This window comes from Chelonia mydas, chromosome 13 (genome assembly GCF_015237465.2).
Source record: "Chelonia mydas isolate rCheMyd1 chromosome 13, rCheMyd1.pri.v2, whole genome shotgun sequence".
Classification (NCBI taxonomy): Eukaryota; Metazoa; Chordata; order Testudines; family Cheloniidae; genus Chelonia; species Chelonia mydas.
In genome coordinates, this window is record NC_051253.2 from 5,261,004 (window position 1) to 5,277,231 (window position 16,228).

Sequence of the window (16,228 nt, forward strand, 5' to 3'; positions counted from 1 at the left end):
GAGACCCACTGATTTCATTAGGGTTCCATGTGGGTGGAAGGGTCTATTCACATGGAACAACTTGCAGAATTGGGGCCAAAGGTAGAAGGAAACGTGTCCTTTTGGATTATTATGGGAGACAGGGTGGGTATGCAGGATGAAGGGGCCAGGAGAATGGGGAAGGGGGATTCCTTGATAGATTCAAGTTACTTTAACTCAAGCCTTCAAACGAATCTACAAAGAATCATTTGCTCCCAACTCCAGGCAACCAACTGCATGGTGGAGATCACACAACCCCCTTTACTCAGCCCCCTGAATAGCCTCCAGTCTCAGTTCAAAAATCAAAGCAACTGCGACAAACCAAACAGCTTTAACACACTGTATTTGGTGCATAAATTAACATAAAATGAATATCCGACGACTTAAAAGCATTAATCAGATTGGGAGCCAGCAGAAAAGAGCCGACCAGAATTCATAAGTGTTCTTCTCTGAACCTCCTGCCTCCAGTCGCGCTTCCTGCTTCCTTGCACTGACAGATCGCTGTCCTTCCTGCAGGTTTGGAAAAATCAATCCATTAACAATTAAAGTAATGGCTAGCCCATTATTTATCTCACACATTTTTTAATGCACTGACCAAGAAAATGTGATGAAAACATGCCCAGATGTGTCCCACTCTGTTTTGAGCCCACCCCTTTTGATGTCTGCTGCTGAGTCCAGAGACCAGTGAGTCTAGGAGTTGCTATTAAGCCCTAAATCATTATTATTTATATTCTAGTATCCTTTGAGGCCCCAGGAGATCAGAGCCCCATAGCGCAGGGGACTGTAAACGCATAGTGAGAGACAGCACCTACGTCAAACATCATACACAAGACAAACAAAGGATGGGAGGGGAAGGCAACTGACCAAGGTCAGTAGCAGAATCCTGCTCCTTATGCGAGTGCCCATACCACCCTGCTGTCCCTGGTTTAGGATCAAAGTAAAACTAAGGGCCCATCCCACAAGATCCTAATCCTGCCCATAGATCTGAGTGGCAAACCCCTGCAGCTTGCCCAACTCCAGCTGCGGTATCTCCCACTGAAGTCAGGTTGTAAGATGGTGCTCTCAGTTGTTGTGCAGCATTGAAATGCCAAATTTACCAGCATCTGCTGACCACTTGCTCTTAATGCTTTGGTTGTTTTCAAAAGGACAGTATTCTGTTGGGGCCAGATTTTTTAGAGGGTACTTTTGCGCACTTTGGGGGTTGCCTGAAGCAACCCCAGCTGGCCACTCATGTGCACATGTGCAAACAGGTGCTATTGTTAATCTGGTCCCAGACGTTCTGGCCTGTGTTACAAAAACCTGAACTGGAATCAAAATAATTAAAAAAAAATCCACAAACCAAACAACAGCAACAAAAAACCCCAGGACACTGTACTCCCCCCTTGTTATGCTGCTTCCGGTTCTTGGGCACTAGCACAGGGCATAATATTTGAATCGCAAGGAAACACTGCAGGGGAATGTTAATTTGTTAAAAAGAAAAAATAACCCTGTTTCCATTTGAATTTTTAAAAAGAACCATGGGGACATTTCCATTGGTCTGATGCTTTGTATAAGCTTTTTTCTTTGCAAAATCCATTTTGGGCCCACATTAGTCTCCCGCTCTCCCCTCAATGTCTGGTAGATTTTTCGGCCCATCTCAAACTCTGTTGTATTTCTTTAAGGTGGCCATCCCTAGAAGAGTACCTCGTGTGGCTTTGCCTGGCGCTGAGCTCCAGCTCTGGTCTGCGGTTCGCTGGCAGAGAGATGCATTGACACTGTGCAAAGGGAGGGGTAAGGAGGGTGGATTGCAGTGCAGTGGCAGCGTGACTGGCCAACAGGAGACTGCTTCCCCCAAGTTTGCTTCGCTCTGCAACTGGTAGAGAGGTGATGTAAGCAGAGCTTAGCCGGACCCACTAGAAGCCTTTCAGACTGGGGTGGACAGTTATACATGGGAATGAAGGGGGAGGAAAAAAGCCCCTCAGGTGTTTTACACATTGGGAGAAATCACAGTCCAACTGAGCCAGACTGGAACTGCAAGCCAGTCCCTCTGCACCGGGAGACCTAGAACTGCAGACAGCCCCGGAGCAGCTTTGGTTAGCAGATCCGCTCTGCTCCGCTCACACCTCTCCTCACCTCCCCGAGCTTAGAAACGTGTGCACGGGTGTGAGATTTTCCCCTGTCGAAATATCTTCCTTCTCTGTGAGCACCACATTCAAACGCCTGCTAAAGCAGCAGCAGCATCTCACAATCAGGGAGACTGAAGGCTGGGAGAGCTCTCCTGCATTTGCTTTGTTTCTCTTTTGTCATCCGGATTTAATTGATGGACCAGAGCACTGCTGAAGCCAAAGGGGGGGAAGATCTAGTTTCCTAACAGAAGGGAAAGGAAGCGTGTGCATTGAGGTAAGGCGCAAGCATGCTTATTTAACTTTACCTAGTCCAAGATTCCAGCTGAATTATTTCTGTTACGCTAGGGCTGCATGCAAGGGCAGCTTGGGGCTCCCATAGCAATGAACGGAGACGACAGACAGCAGCTGACAATGGGCATTGCAAACAACGATGTATTTTCTGTATGTCGTTTCACCTGCCAGAATACAGAGGTGTTCATCTAGCCAGTTCTGCAGCAAAAAAACAGGCAGGGCAAGACAGATGCTGTGTGTGTGTGTGTGTGTGCATGCAAAGGGACTGGTGCTACAGCAGATAGGGACATACAGTACCCCCAAATGAGTGCAGTGTTTTTGTATGTTGTATCTCTACATTTGTGTGTGTGACACAGAACCATACATAAGATGACGGTGCCTATCTTGCAGAAGCAGGGCTCTGCTTGCTTGACCATATCTATTTCCCGAAGAGTTTGCCCCCGGTGTGTGGTTATTGCTGCTCTAGACATTTATTGATTGTTGTTAATCCCATTTTCATTATTGGTCTGTTGGTGCCCCAGGTCTTTGCCACAGGCTGGATAGGTTCAGGATGGATCCTCTCTTTCCTGCTCATATTTTGGAAGACCCTGATCTGAGGAAACTGCTGAACGACTCCTCAATCCTGAACCTGAGCTTCCCCAGTAACTGGTTTAACAACGGCACAGGGGACAGCTTCCTGCCACTGGGCATCAAGATCACCATCGTGGTCGTCTACTCCATCGTGTGCATAGTGGGGCTGGTGGGCAACTGCTCGGTCATGTATGTTATTGTCAGGTAGGCAATTCACACATCTCACCAACCCCCGTCCCCTCGCTATTCTTCCTGAGAGTGGGGAGTGAGCAGAGGGCAGTGGGGTAACTTTAGACTGCAAGTGGAAGTGAACTGATGCCCTGGGTGATAGAGACCATGTTTGAAACTCTTGCACTTCTCCAAGTTCTTTCCTTTGCATTTTAGCTAAGGAGTCCCCCCACCCCCAATGGTTCCTCAGGGATGATGAAGGTTTTCAGCCACGGTTCATATTAAACAACCCTCTGGTGCCTCCTAAAGGAAGCAGAGTTAACCCCGAGAACAGAACAGAGAGGTAAAATATATTTCAAAAGGTGGACTCTGCAAATTGTGTAAGGCGCTGCACTGGCTGTCAGCAGGCAGAGCAAGGATTTGGAAATAGTCAGCTGGCAGTCTGTGACGGTCCCTGGGGGACCACGGGCGCCCCCGTTTCACACCGCAGCTCCTGTGCCATGTTAGGGTTTGGATTTAGACTGGAGAGGGAGTCTAATCCCTTCCTTTGGTTCTATGCAAAAGGGAAATGAATTGCTTGGGTGGCCTCATATCTCTGTAGGGTACAAATCCTAAAGTTCCGAGTGTCACTATTTTTAAAAACGCCATAGAAATAGATTGCAACACAATGTTCCAGAGATGAGGGCAGCATCTCTAACTGCAGATGAATGTCCGGCTCTAGATAAATTGGATGGATTTTCTACAGCAGAAAGACTTTTGTGTGGGTGGGGGGGAAGAGCAATGAGCAGATGATGTCCCCACCAGGGTCCATCTCCCGGTGTTTAGTGACATGTTTCTGGTCTTTAACATTTAATGTATCAATGGTTTTGATGATTCTGTATGTAGAGAAACTCAAAGGAGTAAAAACTCTCATTTTCTTCCATGATTTAAACCACCTCGACCCATGAATCCAGAGCAAATCATTTCCTGTAAAGTAAAATAAAAATTTGCATCAAGACGGGGCACCCCTCTGTTGATAAAACCAATGTGTCACTTTTGACTCAGGTCACTGCTTATTTAGGGCTGGACTGTGACCCCCTTTCTATTGAGAATGGAGTCACTCGGGTGAGTAACTGCTCACTAATGTGAGGGGGTTAACAGTCTGGCCTTGAATTTGGAGCTCTAAATGCTGGAGTTATTTTATACTGGTCTGAGCACATCAGGATGGAAAATGTTTACTGAAGTAAAATAAAGGGTTACATGATTATATTTTCTTTATTCTGGGCCTGATGCTGCATCTCTCATTCATGCTGAGAAGCCCTTACTCTTGTGAGTAATCCCAATGGGACTACTGTGAGTAAGTGCTGCTCAGCAGGAGGAAGGGTCGCAGAACCTGGCCCAAAATATCACAGCCATTCAGATGAGTCCGGATCTTTGAGAACAGGGCAAAGGCTTGCTTTTTCTGAGCAGGCAGCCTTTCAGTGCTCTTACGGCAGGGAAGTTGGTGGATGGAAGGAGGAGATCATGACAAAACCCCCTGGACAGGGAGGGGCTGACCCTGGAGAGTGTGGAGATATGGAGGCCATGGTGCAGCAGCTGCACCATGTTTACTTGGTCTGTTGCGAGGGGATCAGTGTTCAGCTAATTTTTGCCTTTCTGATCCATTTCTGTTGTTGTTAGTATTATTATTCAGTACCATCTGTTTAGCACCAGAGTTAGGCATGATGCTTTTTGATAGCCAATCAGGCAAGGCCTTCTGCATCCCTCCCCATTCTCCTCGTGCAAGCCCCAGGATCAAGAAGTCTCTGCATTTTCAGGAGCATAGGATTGCTCCCACAGTGCCCCTCCTGGGCCTAATCCACTCCAGTTGGTACAGGGAGGAGATAGGGCTAGGGCTGTGATCCCTTTGCCTTTCCACCCTGACTGGGTGCGGAGAGGGGCATAGACTGTAGCATGCCAAGAGCAGTCCCTGCACTGGGAAGGGCTGTGCCTCCTGGGGCTTCCCCGGGGGTTGTTCGGCTGCACACCTCGTCCAGTGCAGGCTGGGGCCTTCATTGCATGACCTGTCTGCAAACGAAGACCTGCATCCAGTGACATATTAAGTACTGCTCATGACTGAGCGGAGGGTGCCGGGAGAAGAACTCTCGGGTGACAGAAATGGGAATGGGGACAAGTTTTGGGAGAGCTTCTGAAGTTAGAATGAATAGAACCCTGTAACTCTCGGACCGTCATTTCAAAATGGGGCACACGGGTGTTCTTCCCCCCTCCCCCCCCAGTGCACTCATCTGTTGCCTCTGCAGAGCGCCTGCATGTAGTCCAGTTGGGGTTGCAGAGGCCCCAAGTGGTCTGGCTCAGAAGAGGAGCATGGGGGTGGGGCAAGCCAGGGCCATTAGGTGTGTCCTAATGTGCTCGGGGCTGCAGCCAATATTCCAGTCTAAGAGCAGCGACCGAAGGCAGCCTGCAGGTTGCGGGGAGTGGTTTCTGTCCCATGGAGTTCCCCACACAAAGTCAGACTGTTGATGAAATTTGGTCTCAGTAACATTCAGAAGGAGACGCACCCACAGAACTGCATGGTGTGCAAATGGATACAGTCATTTCACATAACTCCGCACTCTCGCTCACAGCAGGAGCAAATGGAAGTAGGCGATTTGATGCTTGTTTACTGCGCTGTGGCTGTGATATTGTGCAGCTGGCCACATTTTGCCTGCACTGCTGAGTAACTGGAGAGGGGTCCCCCACAGGTTCTGTGCCACGCCTTGGCTAACCCTACCATGCACTTACTTCCTCGGCCAAGCTAAGTGCTGGATCGAAATGGCTGCACAGGTGATTTGTTTATGATTTGTTTTTTTAGGCCCTTGAAAGCTGAACTCCTTCCCTGCTGAAATGGATCCCTTCCCCACCACCCCCGCATAAGAACTGCCTAGGAAGTTCAAACCCTTCTCCCAGTGAAAAATATGTGTAGGAATGTTTTATGACCCCAGATATTCCTGCTATACCGGGAGACGGGCCTGAACCCCTGCCCTGGATCTGAACAGCCCTGAACTCTAGGGAGCTGGAGAAGGGGTTTCAAAATCCACATCCAAAGAGCCCCGATTCTGATAAATGGCCAGTCCCAAACCCCAGATCTTAACACCCCTGCAGTTTAAAGTTTCAGAATCCAGATGCAGCATTTTGGGGTCCTTCAGGGAAACCTGCGCTCCAATATGGGGTGAGGAGGGTCTGTGTGCAGGGCACAGGAGGAGTGAACTGGCTAAACTGGCTGGCGAAGGGACACATGTCGTGCTCCCACGAAAAAGTACATGGGAGGCTTTTATACATAGATCCCTTCAGCTCAGGCACCCTACAGACTCAGGTTGCGCTAAAGGTGGATGAAAAGTTTCCATAAAAGCATTTTTTCAGTGAAAAGTGGGGTTTTAGATTAAATAAAAAAATGTCACAGAAAATGTTTGCTTTACTTGATCTTTTATCTTTGTGTGTGTGTGTGTGTGTGTGTGTGTAAAACCAAAAACGTTTCCGGTTTTGGTCCAAAACATTCAGTTTTTGGCATCTGAAAATTGAAAATATTTTGGCTTCTAGGTTTTTGAAAAAAAAATACAGCTGAAATTTTCAGTGGAATCCCTCCAACTTCACCCATTTTTCTGACCAGCTCCAGTTTGTACCACATAAATGACCTCTTCCAGGGCATCTTCACTCTTGCAATTTAAAAAAGAAGTATATTTCAATGACCCTTTCTTTTAGGGTGATTAAAAACAAACATACAAACAACCCCATCCCCCCAGGATTGCGAGCTATGATTTGTCTGTAGAGTTCCTAGCACAGTGGATCTCTGATCTGTGGTTGGGGTTTGTAGGTGTTACAGTGATGGAAATAATAAGACTGAGTATCAAAAATTTCAATGGAAAGGTCTCCTGTCCTGTCAGACATGAATGTCGCCGCACTCCTCTTCCATTAAGAAGCTCGTGTTTAACTGAAGTAAAGTGCCATCTCATATTTGTGTCTTAGGGAAATGTGAGCAAATGATGCTAATTCTCTCTACTTGCTAATAGAGCAATTCATGCCTAATGTAAACTGAAATGTATGAAAATTTGGGGAGAAACAACCCATTCTAGTTTCGACCGTCACATAAAGGAAAAGGAGAAGGCAGAGGAGATTGTGCTAGTCCTGGTCAGCACCATCCCTGTGCCCTGGCAGGTAATAAATATATATTGACTGGATTGAAAGGAGTGTTACGAGGACAACCAGGAACATCATTCATTCATTCATCTCTCACAGGCAGTGTAGGCAGAAGAACATCAGCCTGAAACATAAACATGCTAGGCCAAAATTTCAAAATGGCGGCCACCATTTTGCTCCTGAAGTTCGCTATGTGGATCCAAGATTGCAGATGCAAATTTTTCAGAGGCAAAGTGCACCTACAAAAAGACAGGCGAGCCTCAGCATGATGCATTTAAAAAAGCACGCTTATGTTTTCCCTGTTTAGGGGGTGTGGAAAAACAGAGGCAGGATATTTTGACCAATAGTGACCCTTCCATCTTCACTGAATACAAGACCATGAACACTAGAAAAGGGAGCCATAGCCCAAATCTTCCCAGAGGTCCATGGAATAGTTTCATGGAATTTTCATGGCTTGCCCGCGTTTGTGTTTTCATAGATATTTGCGTCTGGCTAGTGGGTGATGATGTTTGTTCTGAGGAGGTAGCATGTAAGTAAATGTAAGTCTGAAAATAGTGTATATACACACTGTATATATTGCATCCTTAACCCCTCCCTGAGGATTGGCTTTAACTCAAAAAATAGTGATACAAACCTCAGTTTCCTCCCTAAGCTTGATTATTCCTTGGGTTTCCTTATAGCTCCCTTTCTGCCCCCAACCCCTGCTTCCCGCTGTCTCTAGAAATGCTCCAACCTCACTTATATCCTAGTTGGATATGTCTCAGGACTATGAATCAGCCGTAAGTACCCAACATCTTTGTACAGGGTTCAAGCACTAGGCATGAGAGTGACTGGAAGCAGCTCTGCATCCCTATGAAGACTCTCAAATCTGCCACTTTCCTGCAGTCTCGTTCACACCCACTAAACAGACAGACAATTGCACCAAATAAACAATTTCTGCCACCTGTGATGTTTACAGGGTGTTTGTTCTTGAAGCTGTTTATTTCTCATACTTCCATGCCTTCGTACTAAACTGATAAGCGGTTTACTGCACTGTCACCTCTGACAAGAGCTTTCAAATGGAACGCATCTTTAACTCCCTCGCACTCACCCTTTCTAGGTACAGCAGCCACTCAAGATTGCTTCATGATCTGTTGACACTAAACTTCCAGCAAGGCCAACAACAACTTTGTGCACAAACACTGTCCCTTACTGAGACTTGCAAAGAACATCTTAGCCAAAGTTCCAGAGATTTTTGCTTATGTTAGGAGAGCAACAGGGAGAATTTAGATGTGATCATGATTTGTGGCTATGTAACCTATCTGTTTCACAAGGTCTTAGCCATGAATCATAACAAAGACTCACAGAACATAGAAATAAGCAATACATCAATGAGTCCATCTCCCTGCTCATCCAGGATTGTTCTTTACAATCCAGTGTTTTCCTTGGTTTAGTTTTAAATGTTCCAAGAGATGGAGCTTCTAGCTCTTCCCTCATGAGATTTTCCCACAGCATTATGTCTATCTCCCTTCTCTGAAACTTTCTGCTGTATCTTTTAAGCAACATTCTTCCCTCTTCCTCTGAAATTTTCTTCTACCTTCCCACCTAGACAGATGCAAACTTGGCCATTCTTTGCTGAGATTTTCCTATATTATCATCTGGTTTTCCAAGGAATGACCCTGCCCAGGTTTCTTGAATAGCGTGTGTGTGTTGTGGAAACCCATAAATCAGTCTGCACATTTGCCTGCAGTACTGCTGTCTCCAATTTATCCTTTTCATTCGCCATCTACTGGTATTCCAGGATCCTGTTTTTAAACTAATAATAATGGATAGTGTCCAGTAGAAGAATGCTTCCTTGTCCAGTGGGTAAATAAAACTGCTTCTATCATGTCTGGTCACGAATCTATCCCACTTTCTCAGGCCTTATCATGTCTCTTTGGTTTTTCAACAAGCACCTTAGCCAGCAGTGTTAGACAGAAGGAAAGTTTTGCAGTACATTCGCTTGCTCAGCTGGTCAGACAAAGAAGGCCACTCAAGTCAACACCAGGGATGAACTTGGCTTAGCATTTACAAACTCTGGAAGCTGGCCATTTGTCTGTAAAGAGTTATGGTGACAAATTAGCTTACAGCAAAAGGCAAGCAGAGGTTTGGCTCTGTACCATTTCCTAAGATAGCTAATGGCTGTGATGACACAAGAAAAGTGATTCACCTTGGGACAGAAGAGAATGTCAATGCTTATTAGCTTCAGGACTTGACTCTTGTCTTTAATAGGTTGAAATTTGGGTGCTTGCTAGTGGAGCCGGGATTCAGCTTTTGATAACCTTTGCATGAGCCCCCACTCACAGTCTTTCTGTTTATGGAGAACAGAAAGGCAGATAAGAGCCCAGTCAGTTATAACAATATATTTTGCCCAATCTCTACTCTTTTGCAGAAGCAAGCTCTTTGTTCCAGTGCTCACGTTCAAGCTGGCACAGCCAAATTTTATGAGATTATTCTGCTTGCATTTCTCCTTGCAATTTCGAGTGACTGAAGCTTCTCTGCTCTATCTTGTAATGCACACAAGTGTTTCCCTGTATGAACATTGTGGGTGACATGTTTACAGGGAAGAAAAGTTGAGCTGCACAGGGACAGCAGAGTCATCCAGCAATGTCTAAATAAGAACCAGCAAGAACCAGCAACTCATCCACAAGAAGCTCATAGACGGTGATGGCCTAGTTGGCAAGAGATCATGCATGAAAAGGCATGACCTGAATCTTGGTCTCTGCTTATTGATGTCCCTCAGATAAGGCCATGGGAAAGAACACTAAGGCAGATAAAAAGTCAAATGTATAGCCCAAGTGATGAGAGAACCTGTTTCCACATGGCTCCCCTTTTCTGGTCACAGTCTGCCCAATAGCTATCCTTGTGGAGAAACACCCCAGGAAAGTAATAGGAACAGCCTCTCACACTTTCTGTCCACCTGTTCTTACCTCAAATCTGGCGAACAACACTGATATGCAGGCACTGTCAAACCACTGACAGCTTGAAATGTGATCACCTTGTCTTGAGTTGTGTGGGGATCACATGGGATAAGAAGAGTGGGGTTTGTACCCTCACAATGACTCACATTGAGTCACACACCAATGCCCGTTTTCAGTGCAATGCTTAGCCCTTAATATAGCACTTTTCACCCCTGTATATGAAAGCGCTTTACAAGAAGAGGAATAAATATCATTAGCTACATATAGGGGAAACTGAGGCACCGGCAGGTGAAGTGACTTGCCCAGGGTCACACAGGAAGTCTGTGGCAGAGCTGGGAATAGAACCCCGATGTCCTGCCTCTCAATTTGATAATTGTGCTACTGGATCCAAGGGGCTACTTGGTCTTAATGGTGCATAGTAGACTTTTGTAAATCATGTGGTACCTGAGGAATAATATATACCCAGGAGTTAGCCACAAAGCCCCTGTCACTCCACATCTCCCATGAAAGGAACCCAGATCCACTGTATCACGAGCCAGAGAATACTTCTTGCCCATTTTTCAGTTATTAGTGGAACACAGAGACTCTAATGCTCACATTTCAGCAATGTTAAGGCTACAGGGTGGTTTGCTGTTTATCTCTTTAGGGGAGACGAGGATGAATTTCCTGAGATACAGAAGGAAAATTCTAAAACTTCTTGGTATTTCCGAAATGACCTGGAGCCATTTAAAAAAAATCCTAAAGCTTCCTCTGGGTTTTACTTTCCGTCATATGGCTCACCCTACAGCTCTCTTGTATTTGGAGTGACTGAAAAGGTGAAGTGATTAATTTGTTGGTATTGTAATCATATGACTGTCCAATCCACCTCTACTGCTGAGCTGTACTAATTGGAGAAGACTGAAAAGGGCTCTCCATAGGAGTTCTATTTCCTTTACAGCAAAGGGCTATTGGTTTAAGTTGGCTGCCTCTTGCTGCTTCATATTACTGACCATTGTTTGAGTTTCCTGCAAATTCAGATAATTTCTCCCCCACCTCCAGCCCCTCCATCTCCTTGGTGCCTTTAAGGTGTTACTTATGCATGTGTTTCCCCTACAGTTTCCGATGAATTTGAAGCAGGTAGTTGGGCAGCAGCAGAAGGAAAGGGTTATCTGAGAAGGGAAAAGTCGGCACATTAAACTTGCCTGAATTCTTCTATTTCCCAGTAGTTTGATTAAAGGGAAAAAACAAAAAAACCAAAAACCCAGTTTCTAATGATGCTTCCAAAGCAAGAAGATTCAGAAACAACACCCAGCCTCTGTGACCTCCTATTGCCTGTTACTCCCAGACGCACCCAGTTGTGTGTGTAACCCACTGGTGAGTGCATGTTATGAATCCCCCTGTGTGCCAGGCCAGAGGCTATGAGCTGTAACTGTTTTAGCTCTGGAGGTCCCAAGGTCACTCCCCCATGTTTTGGCCAAGAGGGTGACCATCACATGTGCCTATTTAATCATGGGGCTTTAGGCACAAGTACCTGTGCCATTTTTTACTCCCACAACTCCAGGAATATTCAGATGGGTTAGGACTTGTCGCCCGGAATGTTGATCTCCTTCCAGGGCTCTTTTCTTTACATGCAGCTCCTATTTCATACACGCCCTCTGAGTAAAGACATTTGACTGAACTCCTTGAATTCTTCCACCAGTTTGCTCATACTTGTTCTTCCCCAGCCCTCAAGTCTGCTACCTGGTCTCTAATGCTCTTCCTTCTATGGTGAATTGGACTCCTTTGCAGCCTAGTTAACTCAATAGCGCGTTCATGGCCTTTCAATTCTACTTACTTATTAATGGTGTCTCAAGGGCAGATTTTAAAAAGTATTTAGGCACCTAAAAATACCTGTAGGCATTGACTTTTACCTACAGCTTTAGACACCTAAACACCTTTAAAAATCTGGCCCTCAGTCCCTAACGCACGAATCAGGATCAGAGGCCCGTTGTGAGAAATTATAACATTTCAGTTACATGACGTCTTACAAGAAGGCTTCCTAATAGGAATGGTTCAACAAGCTGTCCTTCATGGAGTATAAAGTAACACAAATCCAGTGGACAGGAATGAACCCTTTGAGACCTTTTGTCTCTGTGTCCTTTGCTTTCCTTTTCCCTTTGCAAGAGGCAATTGGTGCAGTTTGGATAGAAATGAAATTAATATTGAGTGGTCTGTAGTGTGTGGAGTAATCAAAAGTTATTATACCATAAAGAGTGCAGAAGAACAAGAAATACAAATGATACAAATGGATGGAAAATGAAGTCTTTTGGTTATTACTGTGGTACAATGGCAAAGGAAACTTGATTTTTCCAAGATCAAGGCTGAAATATGCATGCTTGCAACTCACAGCTTGCATGTGCACATACCAATATGATTAACATTCCCCTCTAGTGGATGGCCCATGGAGAGTATAATAGCCCACCACTGCTACCAGCTGATGGATTTACTTCTTTAGCTCAAGTGGTAGATGCCTGTGCTTTTGGAGCTGAAAGGTTCTGTCCCTGTTGGTATCGCATGTTTGGTGGGTTGTCACGCATGCAAATCCTGGCCGCACACTGTCTTTGGGATGTGCGTGAGCACAAGTCAGTTGCACACAAGTGCATGCGTGCTGTTAAAAATCTGTGCCTAATGTACACCAGCAGCTGCTTTCAATGTCAAGAATGTTACAGGCTGAGTAGGATTTTCAAAAGCACTGTAGGACTTGCAATCTCACATCAAAACCCAAACATGGTTAAAAATCCAGACTAAAAACACTAAAATGACAAACTTTGGTGAGGTTTCTAAGTCCTGTTTAATTGGGACTAAGTCCACAGCACTTTTCAGGTCAAGTGGCAAGAAGTTCCAGAGGCCAAAGGCAGAGGTGTCAAGTTCAAGATGGAAGTGGAATCCTAGTAAATGTACCAGGAGGAGTGTAGATTGCTACAGAATATTTTCAAACAGCCATACTCTTTAAACCAAAGCAGTGTGGCTCATAATGCGCCACGTGGCTGGTTATGCATCTGTCTACGCTTCTGAAAGGGCCTGGTTGCCAGGCCTGTGGATTCAAGTGCTCTGCTCATCCACAGAACAGGCAGAGCACAGGTAAGAGCAATGAAATTGTCCTGTGCACTGGCCTAGTAACGTATTTCAGTCCTGTCCCCAAGAGATGGACAGAGGGAAGAGTCAACTGCCAGGTCTTCATGGCACATTCAGTCCTTTGTCTATCTTCTGAAGCTAATAGTAAAGAAGACACTTGTGCAGGAGTGGTGCTTGTTTGCATTCTTCTATGGAGAGTCTGCAGGCTCATTAACCCTTGTTAGTAGATTGCAAGCAGCTAGGTAATTAATTGGGTCTTGTTTGACTGTAAAGTTGGCAGTTTCTGTTGCGACATCTGGCTGCTTAGTCCAGGATAGTTAAGCCTCTGTGTGGGATCCATACACCCATTGGGAACAGAGTGCTGTTGAACTGCCATGCAGGCCTGAATAGGATGGAAATCTGGGGGACAGGATAGTCACGTGATAGTAGTAGCCAGGATAAGACAAAGGAGACTGGAGTGATTGTAACACCTACAGAGGAACCTCTCTCCTTACTGTTGCTGGTCAGGTATTTGCATAGGTCATTCTCAAAAGACTACAATTTCTTGCTGAACATGTATATCCAGAGAGTCAGTGCTGGTAGATCAACTATCCTCATGCTCTTCACACTAAGGCAACTGCAAGAAAAGTGTCAAGAACAAGGAAAACCTCTCTACATGGCTTTCATGGAACTTAGTACAGCTTTTGACCTCGTCAGCAGAAAGGACCTTTGCCAATTGCTAGATAGACTTGCTTGCCACCCAATTACCCTCAGTCTGATTTAATTCTTCCATGAAGGCTATAGTCCAGTATGATGGTGACAGCTTAAAAATCCACAGTGGTGTCAAACAGGGATGTGTTTTGGTACATTCTTCTCTCTGCTGCTCCGTCATGCTTTTTCATTTTGCACCGAGGTTGTACATCTCCAGACAAGAGCAGATGGAAAACACTTCAACACCGCACATCTCAGACCACAAAGCAAAGTCAAATTCCTGCTGCTAAGAGAACTTCTTTTCGTTGCTGGTGCAGTGCTCATGGCATGCAGTAAAGAGGACCTCCAGCAACTTGCAATAGCTCCACGCTAGCTTGTGATGAGTTTGGACTAACCAACACTCTAAAGAAGACAATGGTTATGGCACAAGTTGTGTTGATGGTGCTAGAAGTTGTGCACAGGTAATGCTACATGGGATCAATTGTATTGGATGATTTATCTCTAGATGATAAGCTTAATTCTTGCATCAGAAAGGCAGCCACCACATACGGTCAACTGACCAAACACATGGGAGAGAATAGGAAACTAACATTGAACATGAAGATATTGGTCTACCATATGTGTGTTCTAAACATGCCACAGTTGTTCAGGTGGTGAAGCCTGGACTGCCTACGGCAGGTACAAAGGAAGGCTAAACACCCTGCACACCCACTGTCTTTGCCATATTCTAAATATCAAGTAAGAAATCAATGTTCCTGACGCTGAAATACTTGAGAAAGAAAAATTGCCATGTCTGATCACTGATCTCAAAGACCTCTCCGTTGGTGTGACCATTTGCAACGGATAGACAATTCTAAAGGATCTCCTGTATTGTGGATGCTTCAAGGCCACTGGGCCAGCCAAGGCTCAAGTTCAAGGACATTTGCAAGAAGGACTTGTTGAAAATTTTCAACATCAACATGGCAAGCTGGACAGATGTAGCTAGCAACAGGCTGCACTGGAGGGCTGGGCTGCACCAGAGTGGCTGAGAGAGAGGAAAGCAAAGCGAGTGAAGAGGAAAGAGCAGTAGGCTTCAAGCACTATTAGTGCACTGGTTTCATCTGTTAGCCCTGTGCCTTGTGTCTACATTACCTGTTGCTCGGGAATTGAGCGTTTTACCCATGTATGGCTGCAGCATGACATTTAGTACCTGAATGGCTTTGGCACGTAAACCATTGTCTTCTGAGACAGACAGCTGCCACATAGTAACAACCCGTAATAGCAGGGATGAAACCAGAGTTAGTGACATGGGACAATGATAACGCTGATGGCATGTGATAGGGTTTCCAAGATCTGATCCAAAATACACGGGCCAGTCCCTCGGCTGATTTAAATGGGAGTGCTGACTTCAACGAGGCTATGCTGACTTACGCCAATGGAGCTGAGAGATGCGAAAAAGCAGTGACCTCTTTTGTCTGTTTCATATCCCTTGTCATTCCAGACACTGCAGCCCTTACTGAACACGACTGTCTGCCGCAGGAGGGGAAGAGGAAGCGTGTCATTGCAGCTAGAGGTTTAGTGGGGGAAGGAATGCGTACAAGCTGCATGCAGATGAATGGCACCGTCTGGGTCTCAGTTAGATGGGATTATGAATAACCTAATCAAGAGAATCAGGATCCAGAGCCAAACGGCAATGCTAATGGCTCCCTAGGGCGAGAGGTTTCAGTCTGTCCCTTCCCCCCCGCCTCTTCCCACCCCAGACATTTGTATTCAGTTTGTGACTGTGATGTCAGTGAACAATCTGTTCAGAAGTCTCATTTTTGCAGCCTGGCTGTTAGTTCAGTGACGGGGCTTCGTGGATCTGACCGCTAAGCACACAGGCCCCGAGGCTGGTAATTGTGGGGAAAGGTAGCTGTGCCGTCAGAAAGGAAGCTTTGCAACGTGCTGTGGAGATGGGCTAAAGAGCACCAGAGGGTACATTATGCATCTCTGTGAAAGTGGAAAGACCTCAAAGTACAGGTGCAGGAAGGGACATTTCCATCTTCTCTCACCGCCTGCCCCTTTGTGAGCTGCACCTCTACCCAGCGCACATGCTTTGGTCTAACATTGTTCAGGGCTTGCTTGGTGGTGGTGTTGGTGGGGGGAGGCAGAGCTGTAGGTTAATGCCCCTGGCTTTTACTTCTGAGAGCTTCGGTTTAAATAGTGGCGAGAACAATACATGAG

General features: G+C 45.7%; 1 protein-coding gene across 1 annotated transcript in view; it reads left to right on the plus strand.

The window, feature by feature from the left end:
- Window positions 1-1,656: 1,656 nt before the first annotated feature.
- OPRL1 (opioid related nociceptin receptor 1) overlaps window positions 1,657-16,228 on the plus strand; it is a 36,952-nt gene continuing 22,380 nt past the window's right edge. The window contains exons 1-2 of the mRNA XM_007070879.4: window positions 1,657-2,397; window positions 2,936-3,188. Of these exons, the coding sequence (XP_007070941.1) occupies window positions 2,965-3,188 (224 nt within the window). The 5' untranslated portion in view covers window positions 1,657-2,397; window positions 2,936-2,964. The remainder of the gene's footprint in view (window positions 2,398-2,935; window positions 3,189-16,228) is intronic.